The sequence below is a fragment of the Saimiri boliviensis genome, chromosome 9 (assembly GCF_048565385.1).
Source record: "Saimiri boliviensis isolate mSaiBol1 chromosome 9, mSaiBol1.pri, whole genome shotgun sequence".
Lineage (NCBI taxonomy): Eukaryota > Metazoa > Chordata > Mammalia > Primates > Cebidae > Saimiri > Saimiri boliviensis.
This window is the reverse complement of record NC_133457.1, coordinates 57038216-57058845: the sequence shown is the minus strand read 5'-3', so window position 1 is coordinate 57058845 and position 20630 is coordinate 57038216. Positions and strand designations below refer to the sequence as shown.

Genomic DNA, 20630 nt, shown 5'->3' with positions numbered 1-20630 from the left:
AAGATCAGAGCTTTTAAACAAATGTAAACTGCTTAGATGAAAAGCAAACATTTTTTCAAAATTCAACCTGTGTCGACTAGTAAGCGTGTTTTATTTCCATGTTTCAAATGATGCCTGTACAATTCCAAGCATCTGGAGGCTGAGAATAGTTTAAGAACTCCAAGACCTATTTCATACAAAGAAGCAGTACAGGTATCTCCTTAATCCTGTTACTAGTTACCTAAACGGTCTCACTATGCCCCAGTTCTCTCAGTTTATCAGTTTAATGGCAACTTATGAAGTACTTTTATTGTTTTAAATCAATTCTACATATTGTCTACTATATATTGTCTACTATTAATTGAACAAATTTATGAGACAGAAAAGATGTAAGAAGAAATTTGCAGTTAAGTAATAACTTGCTTTGTTTACAATTCAGCAGCAGCAGCCTCTAGTTCACAGCTGAACTACAGCACAGGTCTATAGAACCATCATAACTCCTTTGCATAAGAAAATTTCACTTGAGTTTTTAGCTCTATACTGTATGGAGTTTGGGAATACTTGAAAGCAAGTTAAATAAAATTCCCACCAAAGATGGTATAACCACTCAGCAGAAGCCAAACTTAAGTATAGTAAGTCAATTTCTTCAAAGCTTTGAAGATTATTCCAATTTGTATTCAATGCAAATCATTACAAAATCATGCCTATTTTAAATTTATTAAATTTCTCACTTTTTTTTTTCCAAAATCTTAATTCTTACAAGAATTTGTAAGAAATGCCTGTTACAATCAAACAATACAGAAAGTATTGTTACTTTTGATATCTTGGTATAGATGTTTCTTAACTCGCTGTAAACAGTTGATCTATACATGCCAGTTACCAAGGTCTTCTAAAAGCACTGTTCAATCCCTAAAATTAGCTCGGTAAAGACACAGATGTTTACTAACGTATCAGGAACCACTTGTCCCCTCAGGCTAAAAACCACGTCTCATTTTAACCATCTTGGCGCTGAAAGTCAAAAGTATGATAAGATATCTACTAGCCCTACTGCTAAACAGTCCGGGGGCCCTGAAACTTAGACCTAAACACCGTGCTTTCGTGCAGCATTTGCACCTTACTTTTGCAGTCTGGGGTGACTGAGTCAAGGAGACCGTGCGGAGCACCAAGCAGCCCCGGGTCTCCACGGTTACCGCCAAGGAAACGCTTCGAGGCCCGCTCCTCAGGGACTCTCAGGGGCGACGCCAGAAAATCCGCTTCGCGGAGAAGAACCGCAGGGCTCCGTGGCCGGGCTGGGACAGCCTGCGGGGAGCAGACGCAAGCCTGGCAAGCCCTTCCCCGCTTCTTCGCGGCGCTTGGGCGACGCGAGGCCGCGTCATTTCCCCTTCATCCCATTTTCACTTTAACACCGTGGCTTGAGAACTTTTTTTCTGTGTCCACTCGGGAAAATTTTAAATGCTTTTACAGACACAACCTCAAAAATGAAGCTCCAACCAGCCCGCCACCGCTCACGCTTTCCCCACCGTCTCTCCGCAGGCCCCACCCCCTACCGCGAGGCGCGCGAGCCGCGGGGGAACGCGAGCCCCCCACTCCCGGGCCTCGCCCCGCCCCCAGGCGCGCTCCCCACCCATATAAGGCGAGGGAAGGCGGCCGCGCCATCAGAAAAGGGGCTCCGATGGACTTCGCGGTTCATTTCTTCTCCTTCCTGCCTTCCTTAAAGGACCGTTTCCAAAAGGCAGGCACCAGCAAACCACAACACTCATTAAAGATGACTACAAAGTCTTTCTGCTACCAGGGCCCGCGAGTTCAGGCCTCCACCCCAAGAGCTCGAGCTCCGCCCTCATTGAACCGCCCCCACAACCGCTCCCGCGAGCCCGCGCTTACGCTTTCTGGGCGGCGCGCGACGCGCTCGCTCCGCCCCGCCGGTCCGGCCCCGGCCCCCTTCCCTGTCTCCGGAGAGCCAGCGCGTACGGGCGAGGGCGTGTGGCTCTGCGGCGCGCGTCGCTGCTTGTGGGTGTGAGACGCCCAGCTGCTCTTCCCCTTCCGCGAGTCCCTCCTTTCCTCGCAGACCCCACTCGCCGTGGCTGGCTGCCGCCGCAGCTCTCGCGCCCACAGTGCGCGTGCGCGCGGGCACGGGCGCGCGGCCGTCGGGTCCCTGCGTTCCCTCCCCCTCCCTCTCGTCTATAACTTGGCTGGCGAGGAGGAGGCGCCGCCGGAGACGGAGGGCGGGGAGCTCGGAGGAGGGAGCTGGAGAGTTGTGGAGACTAGTGACTGGGAGAAGTCGAAGCCTGCTCTGGCCCGCGCCTTACCGCTCTCCGTCTTCGTCTCTTACACACCTACTGCGCCCTGCGCCCCAGACCGCGCGCTTGCTCCTTCTGTCGCCCGGTGCTCCTGTTGGTCGCTCTCCGGATCTTGGCGCGGCGGGGGCGCCCCGGGGGTGCCCTCGCCCTCCCGTTGCGGGCGGGCGGGCGGTATGTGGCGCCTGGTGCCCCCGAAGCTGGGCCGCCTGTCCCGCTCGCTGAAGCTGGCGGCGCTGGGCAGCCTGTTGGTGCTGATGGTGCTGCACTCGCCGTCGCTGCTCGCCTCTTGGCAGCGCAACGAGCTGGCCGACCGGCGCTTCCTGCAGCTCAATAAGTGCCCGGCGTGCTTCGGCACGAGCTGGTGCCGCCGCTTCCTCAACGGGCAGGTGGTGTTCGAGGCGTGGGGCCGCTTGCGCCTGCTGGACTTCCTCAACGTGAAGAACGTGTACTTCGCGCAGTACGGCGAGCCCCGCGAGGGCGGCCGCCGCCGAGTGGTGCTCAAGCGGCTCGGCTCGCAGCGCGAGCTGGCGCAGCTCGACCAGAGCATCTGCAAGCGGGCCACCGGCCGGCCCCGCTGCGACCTGCTGCAGGCCATGCCCCGGACCGAGTTCGCGCGCCTCAACGGCGACGTGCGTCTGCTCACGCCCGAGGCGGTGGAGGGCTGGTCGGACCTGGTGCACTGCCCCTCGCAGCGCCTTCTCGACCGCTTGGTGCGCCGCTACGCCGAGACCAAGGACTCGGGCAGCTTCCTGCTTCGCAACCTCAAGGACTCGGAGCGCATGCAGCTGCTGCTGACCCTGGCCTTCAACCCTGAGCCGCTGGTGCTACAGGTAGGCGCGGAGCCAGGGCGGGGGGCGTCCTGCTGGGAGGGACCGCGCGTGGGAACCGGAGTGAGGAGAAGGGGCCACGCCCGCGCTCGCTGCGGGTTCGGACCCGACCCGGGCTGGGCCAGGCTGCAACGTGCGAAGGGGCGGCTCCAGGGGAGCCCGGGGCTGCGCGGCGAGGCCGAGGGTGACACGGCCGATGGAGAGTCTGCTTTTGTCACCTAGACTCGGGCTTATCTCGGATTTGACTGCGGATCCTTCAACGCCAGAGGGAGTGCGTCTCTTAACGCTCCCCAAAATGTCTCTCCGGCGAGTTTCCTTCCGTTCTGCCCCCTGCCTTTCTGCTTTTATCTGCCGGGCCTTGCAGGTCCGCGGCGCAGACTGTCCACGAGCCCTTGGACCTTTCTTAGTTCTTCTGAAGTGTTTCACATCGTGTTCGCTCTTCCTTTTCTGGCGCTAGTGGCTTGGCCTAACTTCGGTCTCAGAGTCTTTGTTTTCCCTCATTTACCTAGCAGTCATTTGGACAGCTAATTCGGGGACGGGTGGGGAAGGATAAAGTCGGAGAATGGGACAGTGGTCGGGGAAGGGTTAATCCGTGAGCCGAACTTTGGGTTGGATTAGAATCAAAGAAACAGGAAAAGTAAGGCAGCTTTGGACTTGGGGCAGGGAGGGCTTAAGGCTAGACAGACATTTTCATCCTGATCCTGTGACCTGCCCTATTCATCTGGTAATCTGATTGAAGGGAGATGAAATGTTAGGCCAGGGTGAGTATCAGGGAAGGAGATTCTTGTTTTTTGCCAGTTGCGTTATTTGCTCTCGTCTGACTTTATTTTGAAAAGTAATGTGGTTTTAGGGGAATAGGATGAAATCTTGTTACTGGTGACAGCAAAAAGAGAACGAAAAACAAAAACACTGTTTACTTTTGTAGTATTTACTTGTTTCTGCACATTCCCACCCGGCTTCAGTGCGGTGTCCTTGGACAGTGATTTACAGTTGTGGGCTTGTGATTTCTCCTTCTGTCTGCAGAAAAGTTACCGTGCTCCTTTCCATGACACTTTTGCTGTTATTTCAAATACAAGAGAGAAAAATTAAAGTTCACAAGTAATTTTGGTATACTTCACATTCCTTCTGAGTTGCTAAGAATGCCACTGAGAGCTGGAGGTTTATACAGGGTGGGTTTTTTTGGTGTTTTTTTAAAATCTAAAAGGCATGAACAGGAAAGTGCAGATTTATTTCTCTTTCTTTTCTCAAGCTCTACACTGTTCATTTTAGCTAAAAGAAGTCAGCTTCGTTTCATTAGTTTAGCCAAATAATGTAACACAAATATTTTGCCTCAAATGAAACTTTAGTGTGGGTCTTAGTAAATTTTAGGACATCAGGGGCTATGTGTATTGGGTTAATTTTAAAGTCAGAGTGTATATTAAAACTGCTGTATCTCCTAACTGAACGGAGGCATAAAACTGGTTAAACTTTCCTTAAAGAAATTTGCTTAATTCAGTAGTTCCCAAACTAGTCAATGTCTAAAGCTTATGTTTATTATGTACATACACCTGAACTGAAGTTTCTCATTAAGCTATCTTTTCAAGAAAAAAAGTCTTGTTTATATTAGCAAGGTTGGTTCATGGAGATCGTGTTAGCAGTTTGCTGAAGTAGGTACCCTGACAAATTCTCTTAAGACTCAGAAAGTTAGTAAGGAGCTATTTTAGTAATACACGTTTAATGCAGGTGTCCTACTGAAAGATTTTTTATTAGGTAATTTTGAATAGTCATGTATTAGTAATAACTAATATTAGAATCGGTATTTTAAGAACATTATGTAGCCATTTCTTTATAAATGTAGTCATAGCATCTGAATTTGAGAAACTTTGGCATCTGATTTACACTAAGGTAAATTTGTGCTTTGTGCAGAAAGGTTTTATATTTTTTTAAGTTTGAAGTTCTCTTGGCATTCTTAGTTTACTTTGTAGTTGAGATAGTCAAGTGTGCTTGTATCTCGTTTTCTGTTTAACTTTTCCCTCAAACTTACTCCTTATCTGTTCTCATCTTTAGTGATGAAACAGCTTTTTTTGAAAAAGCACCATTTTCTTATATATTACACATAATGACACAATTCCTCTGAGTGGGCAAATAGATGGGTCACAGGATAAGAATTTGTTTTTAGTATGTGATGAAACATGTCTCCACGTTTTAGAGTGTAAGATTTGTAAATTACATTTTTAATTTACACAACCCAGTTCCCAGGAATACTACTAATACTAATATATGTATCATAATTATAGCTAATTACATACTGTGAAATACAGTTTCACAGTATGTAAATAGTACCACTCAGTCATATAGGCATCTTATCTTTTTAAAACCCGATTAACAAGCAAGTAGAGTAAGAAGATATTTTTAAGAGTCTTCATAGAGCTGCTGCTTTCTTTGTACAATCACTTGATCTTTGCCAAAAGCTAGTGAGTTTGAAAGTCTGAACAATATACTTGAGGATTGATGATTGTATACAACCACCAAAATGAAAGGAATCTCAGCATTCTGTGATCAGGTGAAAAGGTTGCTGTGTAGTAAGTCAAATAATGATGTTCATTACTTCTGTTAGCAAGGAAACTGCATTTTTAGTATTTATACATGTTTCTATAAAACTGTTTATAGCTGTTTACAGTAGTATTGGGATATTGATACTTATAGAAAAACTCAGATTTGGCTGGTTTTTTGTTTCATGTCTTTAAAAAAATATTTTTAGTTGTACTAGTGTTTTACAGCTTGAACTCACTTCTATTTTTCCTCCAGGAGGGGGAGCTACTTGTTGAATTTTGGACAGCTGGTGACAAACTAGGTTTTTCTTATATTGTCCAAAAATTAACAACTTTGGGGGAAAGAAAGCCTTTGAACTGACGTCATCAAAGGGTTCTTAACCAAACTTCCAGTATAGTAAACATACTTCAAATTAAGCATGTGAAAATTTCTTTCAATAAGGTACTTAATAAAGAACTGAAAAATACTTAGGCATTTAATCTGTTAAACTCACCTCTTCTTATTTGAAAAAACAGTAAAAAATTGCTATTTATGCCTTGACAGGAGAAGTGAAAGGCATTAAATGTGTATTAAATGTATTAAGGTATTAAATGTATATTAAATGTATTAAGATGTATACACACATACCTTATCTAGTTAAGGCTACATAGATTTGTAATATAAATTTCCCCGTATGAAAAGGCATGAGAGTACAGCTTTCTTCCTATTATTGGGTAGTTTAACTAGTTTACAATAGTTTACCCATAGAATTATTGTCTTCTAAAGAATATTTATATACATCAAGCAAGAAGATAATGCGAGTAGTACTTTTATCTTCTACTCTGATAGCTTCTTTTCATCTTCACATTTTTACTTCACTAAGAGGTGTATTTTGGTGCCAATTATGCCTTAATCCTATGGAAAAAAACTGGAGGCAAAGAGCTATGTTGATTTTTATATCATGTAACAGGAATCCTGAAGTATTCAAAAATTGAGATATTGAATAACTGGTAAGATGACAAGTTATAATTAGTAAATTTTCTATCAGTATTTGTATTTAATCTATTGAATTTACACAGAGAGAGAGAGAGAGAGAGAGAGAGAGAGAGAGAGAGAGAGAAAGAGAAAGGCTGTCTGGATTTCTTGAAGTTCAGACAGAATCTCTGACTTTATAACCTGGAAGTAGTGAAGATGGTCTTGTTTGTAGGAAATGAAGAAAGCTCTTTGTTGTTTAGGGGGAAGAGCTGAAAATTTTACTATTTATGGAACTTTATCTGCCTTAAATTTTCCAAATCAGGGTTTTAATAGGATTTACCTTATTGTTATGGTATATGACTATTATTAAGCTGTGGCTCTTAAGCTTGCTTTTCTATTCTTGTAAATGATACAATACCTGCAAAGCACATCACGTAGTGTATGATAAATTGTAAGCAGTCAATAAATGTTAGATATTGAATAAAGGAACTTTTACTGCTTAATGCTTGATCAGCTGCTTTGAAACTTGTTTCGGGTATGGATCACCTTAAAACTAATGGTGATTTTGAGTATCAACCATACTTCAGTTATACTGATTTTTTTTTTTCCATTTCTTTGAGATAATTTTTTTTTTTGTAGAAAACTTTCAGTGAATGTTGTTTTTGCCTTTAAAAGTAATTTATATAGGGAACAACATGTTTTTTAAGTTCACTGGTGAAAATACAGTTTTTGAAGTAAATAAAAGATTATGTCTGTTTAGCTAATGGTACGTTAGAAAAGTGGATAGATTTTTACTATTAGACTCACTCCCCTCTTTATAGAATGAGGCTATTGGATTAGATTCTTTTCAGCGCCAACATTCTGGGGTTTCCAAATTCTTGACTTGAGAAGTCTGGATTTTTGTGGTGGTAGTGGTGTTTTCTTTTGAACTTGACTTTCATGGGTGGGTTTGATTAAGCTCTTCTGAAAGAAGATTGGGAGTTGGATGCTCTCTTTCAAGCCTTTTTTTCTACCCCCAAGTTTTTACACACATGAAATCAGATTAAAACAAAACAAACCCCAAAAACTTCTTTTCAGGGGAAATATGTGGAGTTAAGGGTGGCCAAGGATCTTGTGAGGCAATAGTGTGCAAAAGGATGTTCCACATTGTGTCTCAGGAGTTTCTTTTCAAATGACAGCTTAGGGAACCACCTACTTCTATTTCATTGGCTGTTGCTTTAGTAACTGCCTTCCTAGATTTTGGCTTCATAACACATGAGAGATGGTTCTTAGTAGAGCATTTTTTAATCTAATTTTTTTTTAAGTTTTAGAACTTTTTGTGGCTTTTCATCTGAGAGTCCATTGACACTTTGGACATTTGAACGCCCTTCAAGATAATCAAACAAAAATAATACAATTCTGTGTACCTCAAGTCCGAAAAGGGGGTGGGAACTTTTATTTTAGAAGGACCCTAGAAACAGTCGCCCTTAAGAAAATATCACTTCAGATTCAGTAGAACAAAGTCATTTGACATCCTAGTCTAGTTTCTGGACATACTCGTATTTTTTTACCATTGTAATTTTGTCCTTTGTGTACTTTTATCTGGTCTTTGAACTATTCTTTATATTTCCACTGCATGAGTTAGCACTTACTCTTCACACATGTTGGGAAATACCTTGTTTTTATAGGTCTTCCGGACATGGGTGTTCAGTTTCCCAGGGGACTGTCAGACTGGTTTTTATTCTGTTTTTCTGGTTTGTGGTCTCTGGCTTACTTCCTGTATTTCTGTCATTGTTGCTGACTCTTCACAGAATGCTGACTTTTTCTTTCTTCAGCTTTCATTCATTACCTATATATTAAATTATGGCCTTAGAATTTAAATCCTGCATTCTTCTGATAATGTTTGATGAACTTTAGTAAATGGTTGTAAAGTGATGGAAAATTATTAGTGGTAAGGTGAGGGTAGTATAAAGTGATAGGAAGTTATCTGTGAAATTCTTGGGAGCTCTTTGGATTTATAGCCAAAAGAACTGAATTTGGCTGTTTGTTTTACAATCTATTACAAGGCATTTAGATTGAAAGGATGGAAAGACGGTCCTAGGAACCAAGTAGCTTACTGTGTAGGACATAGGTACACAAATGACTAATTATTATTCAACCAATGTAATGTAATAAGCCCAATATAAAAGGTGTATATATACACTGTCAGATAGTTAGGGAGGGACATCTCATTGTATGGTGGAGGGGACAGTATTGATAGAGCATCCAGTTCACATTCTGTACGACCACAAGGTTGTTGGATGGTATTGAGCAAGTCACTTAATGTTTCAGGTTCTAAGTTTTTTTAATCAGTAAAATTGGGGATGTTAATACTTACCTAACAGGATTGTTTTAAAGATTAAAGGAGGCAGGATTATTCAAGTAATGTCTGTTAAATGTTTTCAGTTGTAAAGCTTTTTACAATGTATTATTTCTTTGAAAATCAGCTTATTCCATTTTTAGACAGCTATGATAGTTGCAAGTTCTTTAGTACATTATGCTGATGTTTGTCTTAGAAATATAAAAATTATGCTTATTGCAGACATTCAAATGTCACCGTCTTTACATATATTATATGTACCTACAGCTATTCAGACTGTAGATTTTAAGAATAGCAGTTTAAAAGGGGGTTAGGGATTTGTCTCATATAAAGTATAATGAATAGAATGAATATGGTAGGAAAGGGTTTAGATAAGGATTAAGAAAAAGCAAATAGTTTACTTTTTTCTCTGTAAGTCATTATTATAGTTTAGTAATTCTGTTTAGTACATTGGTAAATGGTAGTTAAAAAAAAAAAAAAAGGCAGAGGTTAAGTCTGGGTTATTTATGGACCTTAGACTCTGAAACAGAATCTTAAAAGATTTATAATCTGAAGTAAGTATAATGCTTCGGTGTCTTCATATTTTTTCTTTCAAGTGCTTTTTTGTGGTTTTAACTCTGAAGTGAAAAGATCTGACACTGATTATGCATTGGTCAATAGTGCCAGTAACTGATCTGTACATCCTTGGAACACAGTGAGGGTCAGTTGAGACTAGTACACTTATGTATATTTAAAACTTTTGGCCAAGTGTAGTTTTTTTGTTTTGTTTTGTTTTGTTTTTTGAGTTGGGGGAAGGGGAAGCATTTCTTAAGCTATTCTAAAAGATAATTTATTTCTATTAAATTTAGTTTTTTTAAATGTGTTTTGACATCAGTTTCCAATTTTAGATACAGCTGTTGGACATGATATTCAGTAAAATAACACAACCTTACTATTTTCAAGGCATTGCTTAATATTGTTGGAATTTGAGGTGGGTGGAAAATGGCATTCAGAAAATTATTTCGGGAAATAAATGGGACATATGCTAGGACTTAGAAATCTTGAAATTGTTAAGCTTCTACAGTATTTGCAGTGGATTTTGGCTGTTACTTAGCAGTATAAGTTAAGAACCTACAATCTTATAGAAATTTTAGCAAAAATTCAGTAACTATTAAATCATTCTAGTAATTTTACTATATCTCCCCTCCAGACAGTTCACCAAACTGTGAACACATTAATCTGTCACCAGTACGGTTGACTAATCTCTATGAACAGCTGTTATAACATGCGTTACTACAATGGGATTTCATTCAAATTTGGGCTTTAAAAAATAACTTTAAAACTTAAGTTGAACCTGTAAACATTTTCTATGCTTTTGATAACATACACTTTCTAAGAGTGTGTTCAAACTTAAACCTTGTATATTTTTTTTTTTTTAAATGCCTGTTATGTAGAAAATAGCTATTCAGATTTTAGGTTGTATGTTTTATTAATAGATTTTTTTTGAAGTTAGTTTGTTTATACTAAGAACTTTCAACTTTAAAAAAAAAATAGTCTTTCATGGTAACACATCTCTATTTACCCTCTTAAGGTAAACTGCAAAGCTGTGTTCCTTTTAATGAAGTATGAGGTTATGAATTATTATAAATTATTTTATATTTCTTGTATAAAAGGAATTTTGATCTTTTAAATTTAGTATACAATATTTTTGGTCATGCAGGAGAAAAAAGAATACAATCACTTTTAAATAGACTTTATTTTCATCTATTAGTCTCGTGTCATTTATTGTTTGTAAATGAGTAAATAAATAAAAACAAAATGTATTCTTTTATGTATCTTTACTCGTATATTACATGTCCACCTTTTTCATGACTGTGTTATGGCATGATAGAATAAAATGGCCTTATTAACTGTAGGATGATGGATAACTGATCAAAGGGTGTAACTTTGATATTTTAAAAACTTTTTTTTAGAATAACATAATATACCACAGTATATTGGTTGATTTCAATACTTAAAAATAATCCTGAACATTAAGATTTTGACATATATTTGTTTTTTGCATGACATATAGACCATGCTATATCTGTTGAAGAGTTCTGTTTGATTCTGTAAGTCCCAGCATGATCTGGTCCTTGCGTCAATCTCCAGATTCCATTACCTCAAGCCATTTCCTCATTTATTTCACTGAAGCTACTTTGGTCTTTTATTCATTTCTGAGAAGATAACTTTCTGGCTTTAACATATGCCTAAACTGCCCCATCTCCAGTCTGCTTAATGTTTAACTCATCCTTTAGGTCTCATCCTAGATGGAGATCACTTAGGGGAAATAATCTTACCTTATTTTTCCAGCATAATTATCTTGCAAAGATAATTATAGCTTGGCCTGAATTTGCTTCTTACTACCTGTGTGACTTTAGGTAAATCATTTAACACTGTACTAATAAGATTGAACTTGATTTACAATTGAGGTACAGTTAAACTCTAAATTTCTTTGAGTTTACATTTCCTTTATTGATCACATAAAATATATTTGATTTTGATCTAAGTAGATTATAGTTATATCAGCATTTGGAATTTGTTTTGTGCTTATCAATAATAAATTAAAAAGCAAGTTAAAATACAATGTTTATGTGTGTTCATGTTTCCAATTTTTAAATTTCTTAGTGCTTGTGGATGCTCTCTACATTTCTCGTAGCATCAATTATTTTAAAAGTTTGGTGACTAGTCTGTATATTCCATTATGAATTAGAAACTACTAGAGGTCAGTAAAGATGTTTCTCTAATTTAGTGGTTCTTGGCTCTATTTTTTTTTTTAATGTACTTTAGGTTCTGGGGTACATGTGCAGATCATGCAGGATTGTTGCATAGGTACACACATGGCAATGTGGTTTGATACTTCCATCCCCTATCACCTACATCTGGCATTTCTCCCCATGTTATCCCTCCCCAACCTCCCCAACCCCTACCTTTGTCCCTCCCTTTCCCCCGCGGAACAGAGCCAAGTGTGTAATGCTCCCTTCCCTGTGTTTATGTGTTCTCATTGTTCAACACCCACCTATGAGTGAGAACATGAGGTGTTTGATTTTCTGTTCTTGTGTCAGTTTGCTGAGAATGATGGTTTCCAGATTCATCCATGTCCCTACAAAGGACACAAACTCATCGTTTCTTATAGCTGCATAGTATTCCATGGTGTATATGTGCCACATTTTCCTTGTCCAGGAAATGTCTATTGTTGATGGGCATTTGAGTTGGTTCCAGGTCTTTGCTATTGTAAACAGTGCTGCTATGAACATACGTGTGCATGTGTCCTTATAATAGAATGATTTATAATCCTTTGGGTATATACCCAGTAATGGGGTTGCTGGGTCAAATGGAATTTCTGTTTCTAGGTCCCTGAGGAAGCACCACAGTGGTTGAACTAGTTTACACTCCCACCAACAGTGTAAAAGTGTTTCTATTTCTCCACATCCTCTCCAGCATCTGTTGTCTCTAGATTTTTTAATGATCGCCATTCTAACTGGCATGAGGTGGTATCTCAATGTGGTTTTGATTTGCATTTCTCTAATGACCAGTGATGATGAGCATTTTTTCATATGTTTGTTGGTTTCATGTATGTCTTCTTTTGAAAAGTGTCTGTTTATATCCTTCTCCCACTTTTGGATGGGTTTGTTTTTTTCTTGTAGTATGTTTTAGTTCTTTGTAGATTCTGGATATTAGCCCTTTGTCAGATGGGTAGATTGCCAAAATTTTTTTCCCATTCTGTTGGTTGCCGGTTCACTCTAATGATTGTTTCTTTTGCTGTACAGAAGCTCTGGAGTTTAATTAGGTCCCATCTGTCTGTTTTGGCTTTTGTTGCCAATCCTTTTAGTGTTTTAGTCATGAAGTGCTTACTTATGCCTGTGTCCTGAATGGTTTTGCCTAGATTTTCTTCTAGGGTTTTTATGTTTAAGGCCTTAATTCATCTGGAGTTAATTTTAGTGTAAGGTGTCAGGAAGGGGTCGAGTTTCTGCTTTCTGCACACTGCTAGCCAGTTTTCCCAACACCATTCATTAAACAGGGAGTGGTTTCCCCATTGCTTGTTTTTGTCAAGTTTGTCAAAGATCAGATGGTTGTAGATGTGTGGTGTTGCCTCCAAGGCCTGTGTTCTGTTCTATTGGTCTATATCTCTGTTTTGGTACCAGTACCATGCTGTTTTGATTACTGTAGCTTTGTAGTATAGTTTGAAATCAGGTAGTGTGATGTCTCCGGCTTCATTCTGTTTGCTTAGGATTGTCATGGCTATGCAGGCTCTCTTTTGGTTCTATATGAAGTTTAAGGTGGTTTTTCCAGTTCTGTGAAGAAGGTCATTGGTAGCTTGATGGTGATAGTGTTGAATCTATAGACTACTTTGGGCAATATGGCCGTTTTCACAATATTGATTCTTCCTAAACATAGCATGAAATGTTTCTCCATTTGTTTGTGTCCTCTCTTATTTCCTTGAGCAGTGGTTGGTCGTTCTCCTTGAAGAGGTCCTTTATGTCCTTTGTTAGTTATATTCCTAGGTATTTTATTCTCTTTGTAGCAATTGTGAATGGGAGATCACTGATGATTTGGCTCTCTGTTAGTCCGTTATTGGTGTATAGAAATACTTGTGGTTTCTGCATACTGGTTTTGTATCCTGAGACTTTGCTCAAGTTGCTTATCAGTTTAAGGAGATTTTGAGCTGAGATAATAGGGTCTTCTAAATATACAATCATGTCATCTGCAAACAGAGACAATTTGACTTCCTCTTTTCCTAATTGAATATCCTTTATTTTTTTATTCTTGCCTAGTTGCTCTGGCTAGAAGTTCCAAGACTATCTTGAATAGGAGTGGTGACAGAGGGCATGCTTGTCTAGTGCTGGATTTCAAAGGGAATGCTTCCAGTTTTTGCCCATCCAGTATGATATTGGCTGTAGGTTTGTCATAAATAGCTTTTATTATTTTGCGATGTGTTCCTTTGATACCTAGTTTATTGAGAGTTTTTAGCATAAAGTGCTGTTGAATTTTGTCAAAGGTTTTCTCTGCATCTATTGAGATAATCATGTGGTTTTTGTCTTTGGTTCTGTTTATGTGGTGGATTACATTTATAGACTTGCATATGTTGAACCAACCTTGCATCCTCAGAATGAAGCCTACTTAATGGTGATGGATAAACTTTTTGATGTGCTGTTGCAATTGGTTTGCCAGTGTTTTATTGAAGATTTTTGCATCTATGTTCATCATGGATAGTGGCCTGAAGTTTTCTTTTTCTATTGAGTCTCTGCCAGGTTTTGGTATCGGGATCATGTTGGTCTCATAAAATGATTTGGGAAGGATTCCCTCTTTTTGGATTGTTTGGAATAGTTTCAGAAAGAATGGTACCCACTCCTCTAAAAATAAAGGATGGAGGAAGATTTATCAAGCAAATGCAGAGCAAAAAACAAGCAGGAGTTGCAATACTAGTCTCATAAAATGGACTTTTAAACCAACAAAGATCAAAAAAGACAAAGAAGGGCATTGCATAACGGTAAAAGGATCAATGCATCAAGAAGAGCTAACGATCCTAAATATGTAGGCACCCAATACAGGAGTACTCAGATACATAAAGCAAGTTCTTAACCTACAAAGAGACTTTAGACTCTCACACAATAGTAGTGGGAGACTTTAACATTCCCCCGTCAGTATTAGACAGATGAACGAGACAGAAAATTAACAAGGATATCCAGGACTTGAACTCAGATCTGGACCAAGTGGACCTAATAGACATCTACAGAAATCTCCACCCCAAATCCACAGAATATACATTCTTCTCAGCACCACATGGCACCTACTATAAAACTGACCACATAATTGAAAGTAAATCACTTCTCAGCAAATGCGAAAGAACAGAAATCATAACAAACAGTCTCTCAGACTACAGTGCAATCAAATTAGAACTCAGATTTCAGAAACTAACTCAGAACCGTACAACTTCATGGAAACTGAACAACTGGCTCTTGTATGTCAACTGGATAAACGATGAAATGAAGACAGAAATAAAGATGTTCTTCGAAACCAACAGGAACGAAGACACAACATACCAGAATCTCTGGGACACATTTAAAGCAGTGTCTAGAGGGAAATTTACAGCAATAAATGCCCACCAGAGAAGCGAGGAAAGATCTAAAATCGACACCCTATGATCAAAATTGAAAGAACTGGAGGAGCAAGATAAAAAAAAACTCAAAAGCTAGCAGAAGACAAGAAATAACTAATATCAGAGCAGACTGAAGGAGATAGAGACACAAAAAATCCTTCAAAAGATGAATAAATTCAGGAGCTGGATTTTTTTAAACGATCAACAAAATAGACAGACAGCTAGCCAAATTAATAAAAAAGAAAAGGGAGAAGAATCAAATAGATGCAATAAAAAACGATAAAGGGGATATCACCACAGATTCCACAGAAATACAAATTACCATCAGAGATTACTACAAACAACTCTATGCACACAAACCAGTAAACCTGGAAGAAATGGATAAATCCCTGGACACTTGCACCCTCCCAAGCCTAAACCAGGAAGAAGTTGAAACCTTGAACAGACCAGTAACAAGGGCTGAAGTTGAGGCAGCAGTTAATAGCCTACCAACCAAAAAAAGTCCAAGTCCAGACAGGTTTGCAGCTGAATTCTACCAGAGGGACTCCTCCCTAACTCATTTTATGAGGCCAGCATTATCCTGATATTAAAACCTGGCAGAGACACAACAAAAAAAGAAAATTTCAGGCCGATATCCCTGATTAACATCAATGTGAAAATCCTCAATAAAATACTGGCAAACCAAATCCAGCAGCACATCATGATCAAGTCAGCTTCACCCCTAGGGTGCATGAGTGGTTCAGCATACACAAATTAATAAACTTAATCTATCACATAAACAGAACCAATGAGAAAAAGGACATGATTATCTAAATAGGTGCAGAAAAGGCCTTTGATAAAATTCTCTCCTTCATGCTAAAAACTCTGAAGAAACTAGGTATTGATGGAATGTGTCTCAATGGAATAAGAGCTATTTATGACAAACCCACAGCCAATATCATGCTGAATGGGCAAAAGCTGGAAGCATTCCCTTTGAAATCCAGCACAAGACAAGGATGCCCTCTCTCATCACTCCTGTTCAACATAGTATTGGAAGTTCTGGCCGGGGCAGTCAGGCAAGAGAAAGAAATAAAGGATATTCAAATAGGAAGAAAGGAAGTCAAATTGTCTCTGTTTGCAGATGACATGATAGTATATTTAGAAAACCCCAATCATTTTGGCCCATAATCTCCTTAATCTGATAAGTAGCTTCAGCAGAATCTCAGGATAGAAAATCAATGTGCAAAAATTACAAGCATTACTATACACCAATAATAGAGGGCCAAATAATGAGTGAGCTCCCATTCACAGTTGCTACAAAGGGAGTAAAATACCCAGAAATACAACTTACAAGGGATGCAAAGGACCTCTTCAAGGACAACTACAAACAACTGCTCAAGGAAATAAGAGAGGATATAAACAAATAAGAAAACAAATTCCATGCTCATAAATAGGAAGAATCAATATTGCGAAAATGGCCATACTGCCCAAATTAATTCATAGACTCAATGTTATCCCCATTAAGCTACCATTTGCTTTCTTCACAGAATTAGAAAAAAAAAAAACTAGTTTAAATTTCATATGGAACCAAAAAAAAGCCCATAGAGCCAAGACAGTCCTAAGTGAAAAGAACAAAGCTGGAAGCACACACTACTTGACTTCAAACTGTAATAATACAAGTCTGCAGTAACCAAAACAGCATGGTACTGGTACCAAAACAAGATATATAGACCAATGGAACAGAACAGAGTCCTCAGAAATAATGTCATACATCTGCAACCATCTTATCTTTGACAAACCTGACAAAAACAAGCAATGGGGAAAGGATTCCCTATTTAATACATGGTGTTGGGAAAGTCATATACAGAAAACTGAAACTGAACCTTTTCCTCACACCTTATACAAAAATTAACTTAAGGTGGATTAAAGACTTAAAGTTAGACCGAAAACCATAAAAACCCTAGAAGAAAACTTCTAAGCAATACTATTCAGGACATAGGCATGGGGAAAGACTTCGAGATTCAAACACCAAAAGCAATGGCAACAAAAGCCAGAATTGACAAATGGTGTCTAATTAAACTAAAGAGCTTCTGCACAGCAAAAGAAATGTATCATCAGAATGAACAGGCAACCGACAGAATGGGAAAAAATTTTAGCAATTTGTTTGTCTGACAAAGGGCAAATATTCAGAATCTACAAGGAACTTAAATTTGCAAGAAAAAAAAGCAACTCCATCAAAAGTGGGCCAAGGATATGAACAGACACTTCTCAAAGGAAGACATTTATGCAACAAACAAACATATGAAAAAAAGCTCATCATCACTGGTCATTAGAGAAATGCAAATCAAAACCACAATGAGATACCATTTCATGACAATTAGAATGGCAGTCATTAAAAAGTCAGGAAACAACAGATGCTGGAGAGGATATGGAGAAATAGGAACACTTTTATACTGTTGGTGGCAGTGTAAATTAGTTCAACTATTATGGAAGACAGTGTGGCAATTCCTTAAGGATCTAGAACCAGGAAATACCATTTTACCCAGCAATCGCATTACTGAGTATATGCCCAAAGGCTTATAAATAATTCTTCTCTAAGGACACATGCACATGTATGTTTGTTGCAGCACTATTCACAATAACAAAGACTTGGAACCAACCTAAATGCCCATAAGTGATAGACTGGATAAAGAAAATATGGCACATATACACCATGGAATACTGTGCAGCCATAAAAAGGATGATTTGCAGGTACATGGTTGAAGCTGGAGACCATCATTCTCAGCAAACTAACACAGGAACAAAAACCCAAACACTGCATGTTCTCACTCATACGTGAGAGTTGAACAATGAGAACAGATAGACTCAGGGAGAGGAACATCATACACTGGGGCTTCTTGGGGGATTGGGGGCCTAGGGGAGGAATAGCATCAGGAGAAATACCTAATATAGTTAATGGGTTGATGGGTGCACCAAACCACCATGGCACATGTATACCTATGTAACAAGCCTGCACGTTCATCACGTGTCCCAGAACTTAAAGTATAATTTTTTTATAAAAAGAAAGTATAAATACTTTGGTAAACAATTCCTTATTCTAAGTAGTATTAAATTTACAAATTACCTTTTATATCTTTTTTCTTTGATCCTTATATTGCCCTGATGAATATGGTGATACAAATTATTCCAGTTTTATTACAGAGGAAGAAACCAAAGCTCAAAGAAGTTGCTGCTTTGCCATGGTTATAGCTAGTGAGAGGTAGGGTTGGAAAGGACTTCAAAATCTAGCATTGTAATTTTAGGTTCATTATTCTACTTATATACTATATTGGCCTTTAAATATAAAAATTTTATGAAATATTACATTCCTATAAAAAGAATCAGGTAGCTAAATTGTCCAGTCTTTAATATTCGTTCTATACATTATATATCATCTTCTCTTAAGGGTAACTTAGTGGTTTTGTTCCAGAAATCTTGGCTTTAAGATGCTCTCAGTGCATGTAGTATTGTTATTAGTATTATTTGAATTGTATACCATCCAAGAAGTAGGTTGTGGTTTTGTTACCAAATTTTAAAAAGATGCCTAGTCATGGTGATTTGTATTAGGTTTCATATTCAAAACAAATTTTGCTTTGTAAATTAAAAGTGAAAGCATTTAATATTTCTTCAGCTCTCAGCAGTTAACCATACTCCTTTTTATTTTTATTTTTTGAGACGGAATCTTGCTCTGTTACCAGGCTGGAGTGCAGTGGCGCAATGTTGGCTCACTGCAACCTCTGCCTCCTGGGTTCAAGTGATTCTCCTGCTTCAGCTGCCTGAGTAACGGGGACTACAAGCATGTGCCACCATGCCCATCCCATTTTTGTATGTTGAATAGAGATGGGGTTTCACCATGTTTGCCAGGATGGTCTTGATCTCTTGAACTCATGATCTGCCTATCCTGGCCTTCCAAAATGCTGGGATTACAGGCATGAGCCACCGCGCCTGACCACCATGCTACTTTTCTAAAGACATTTTCTTTAGTTATTACTAACTTAATTTTTTAAAAAAATTTCAATTATAGAAAAGTAAATATATAACTGTTTGGGGCCTTTGTACAACCTTAAACTAATATTTACTTTTATGAACTTTATATATTACACTTTATGACATAAATTCAATCCTGATTAAAAGCCTTGCAAAATTAAGTAAAGTGCCTTCAATCTAGTTAGGATTGGAGTCATTCTAAATTTAAATATACCTTTCTTCAGTTAGAAAGTATTTGTACATTTTTTTCAATTGTAAATAAGTTGTTAAAATAATCACATTTTATTTCAGATTACTTTAAACTATATGCTTGTGCTGGACAATTTGAAAAATCTGATTTTTAAATTTTGTTTTAAATAGAAAAATGTAGGCCTTAGCAATAAACTTTCTATCATACCTAATGTGTTTTTTATGTGCTGCGAGAGTTTGGCTATCAGGAATAAGTTGTTTTCTTACTGCTTGATATATTTAATAAATTGAAGTTCTGATGTATATAAATTTTGTCTCTCAAACTCTGCTTGACCATGGTAATTTGGTTCTAAGCCAGAAGTGCCTTAAGTGCAAATTACAATTATTTTGGCTTTCCTTGAGCATTTTCTCTGGACTACAGTATATTTGATAGAATTATATTATCAGTAATGAAATCTGACTATTTTGATTAGACAATGAAATATTTTTGTCATCTGAGCAAATGGTGTGAATTCATTTATTAAAGTTCCTCCAAAAGATTAGGTAGCAAACTGTATGAAAGAACTATAGTGCTCTTCCTAAAATGAGGCATAACAGAATTTCAGTTAACACTGTCAGAAAGCACTCTATGGATATAAAGTTTCTCAGTGTGACATTTGTTCATATATTTCACCTTCTGCTATGGGGGACTTGGGTAATGAAGTGTAGTTTTGACTGTCGTTTGTCAGTTGGAAAGGTTCCAAAAACGAGGAAGCATTTGTACATGTGCATATGTTGGCAAGGTTTCCCTTTTCTCCTGTTGTCAAAGACCATTTTATTTTCACAAAGATATGTTTATATCTGTTCTACAATATGGCATGTCAATAATATACCAATAATGTATGGACGAGTTTTTTGTTTTTCTTTTTGCGTGACAAAACTGTAATCTTCCATATTATTTTAGTCCTTTCATTTTTCTGTCAGGGTCTTTATACAGGAATGTTTCTGGGAAATAGTTAAATCTTTTGTAATTGTCTAACAAAAGTTTCATGGTCATGGAGGTATTTTAAATTTGGGGGAAATAGCTGAGAATGGTGTTTGGTTCCTCAGCAGTTTTTGTACTGCATATTGGACACGAGTAATCTCTTTTTTTTTGATGCCCAAAAGAAATTTTAAAATTCTCAGGTACAAAATTAGAAATATGTTTACCTCTAATTTTTAAAGAACCGGTAGCTATGATTGCCTAACTAAAATGGAATCAATCAATTAAAATGGAATCAATATAAATGTTTAATAATTAAAGATTCATATATATCTAAGTTTTTCATTTATATTATTAGGTTTTCATCACAAAGCTACAATATTAAAATTTAAGAGAAACAGGTTATACACACAAAGAACAAGTACAGTTA

The 20630-nt window shown here is 38.4% G+C and overlaps 1 protein-coding gene across 1 annotated transcript in view; it reads left to right on the top strand.

Annotated features, from left to right (window-relative positions):
- The first annotated feature begins 1909 nt into the window (after positions 1 to 1909).
- DIPK2A (divergent protein kinase domain 2A) overlaps positions 1910 to 20630 on the top strand; it is a 35570-nt gene continuing 16849 nt past the window's right edge. Inside the window, exon 1 of the mRNA XM_003930929.3 lies at positions 1910 to 3106. Coding sequence (XP_003930978.1) covers positions 2450 to 3106 — 657 coding nt within the window. The 5' untranslated portion in view covers positions 1910 to 2449. The remainder of the gene's footprint in view (positions 3107 to 20630) is intronic.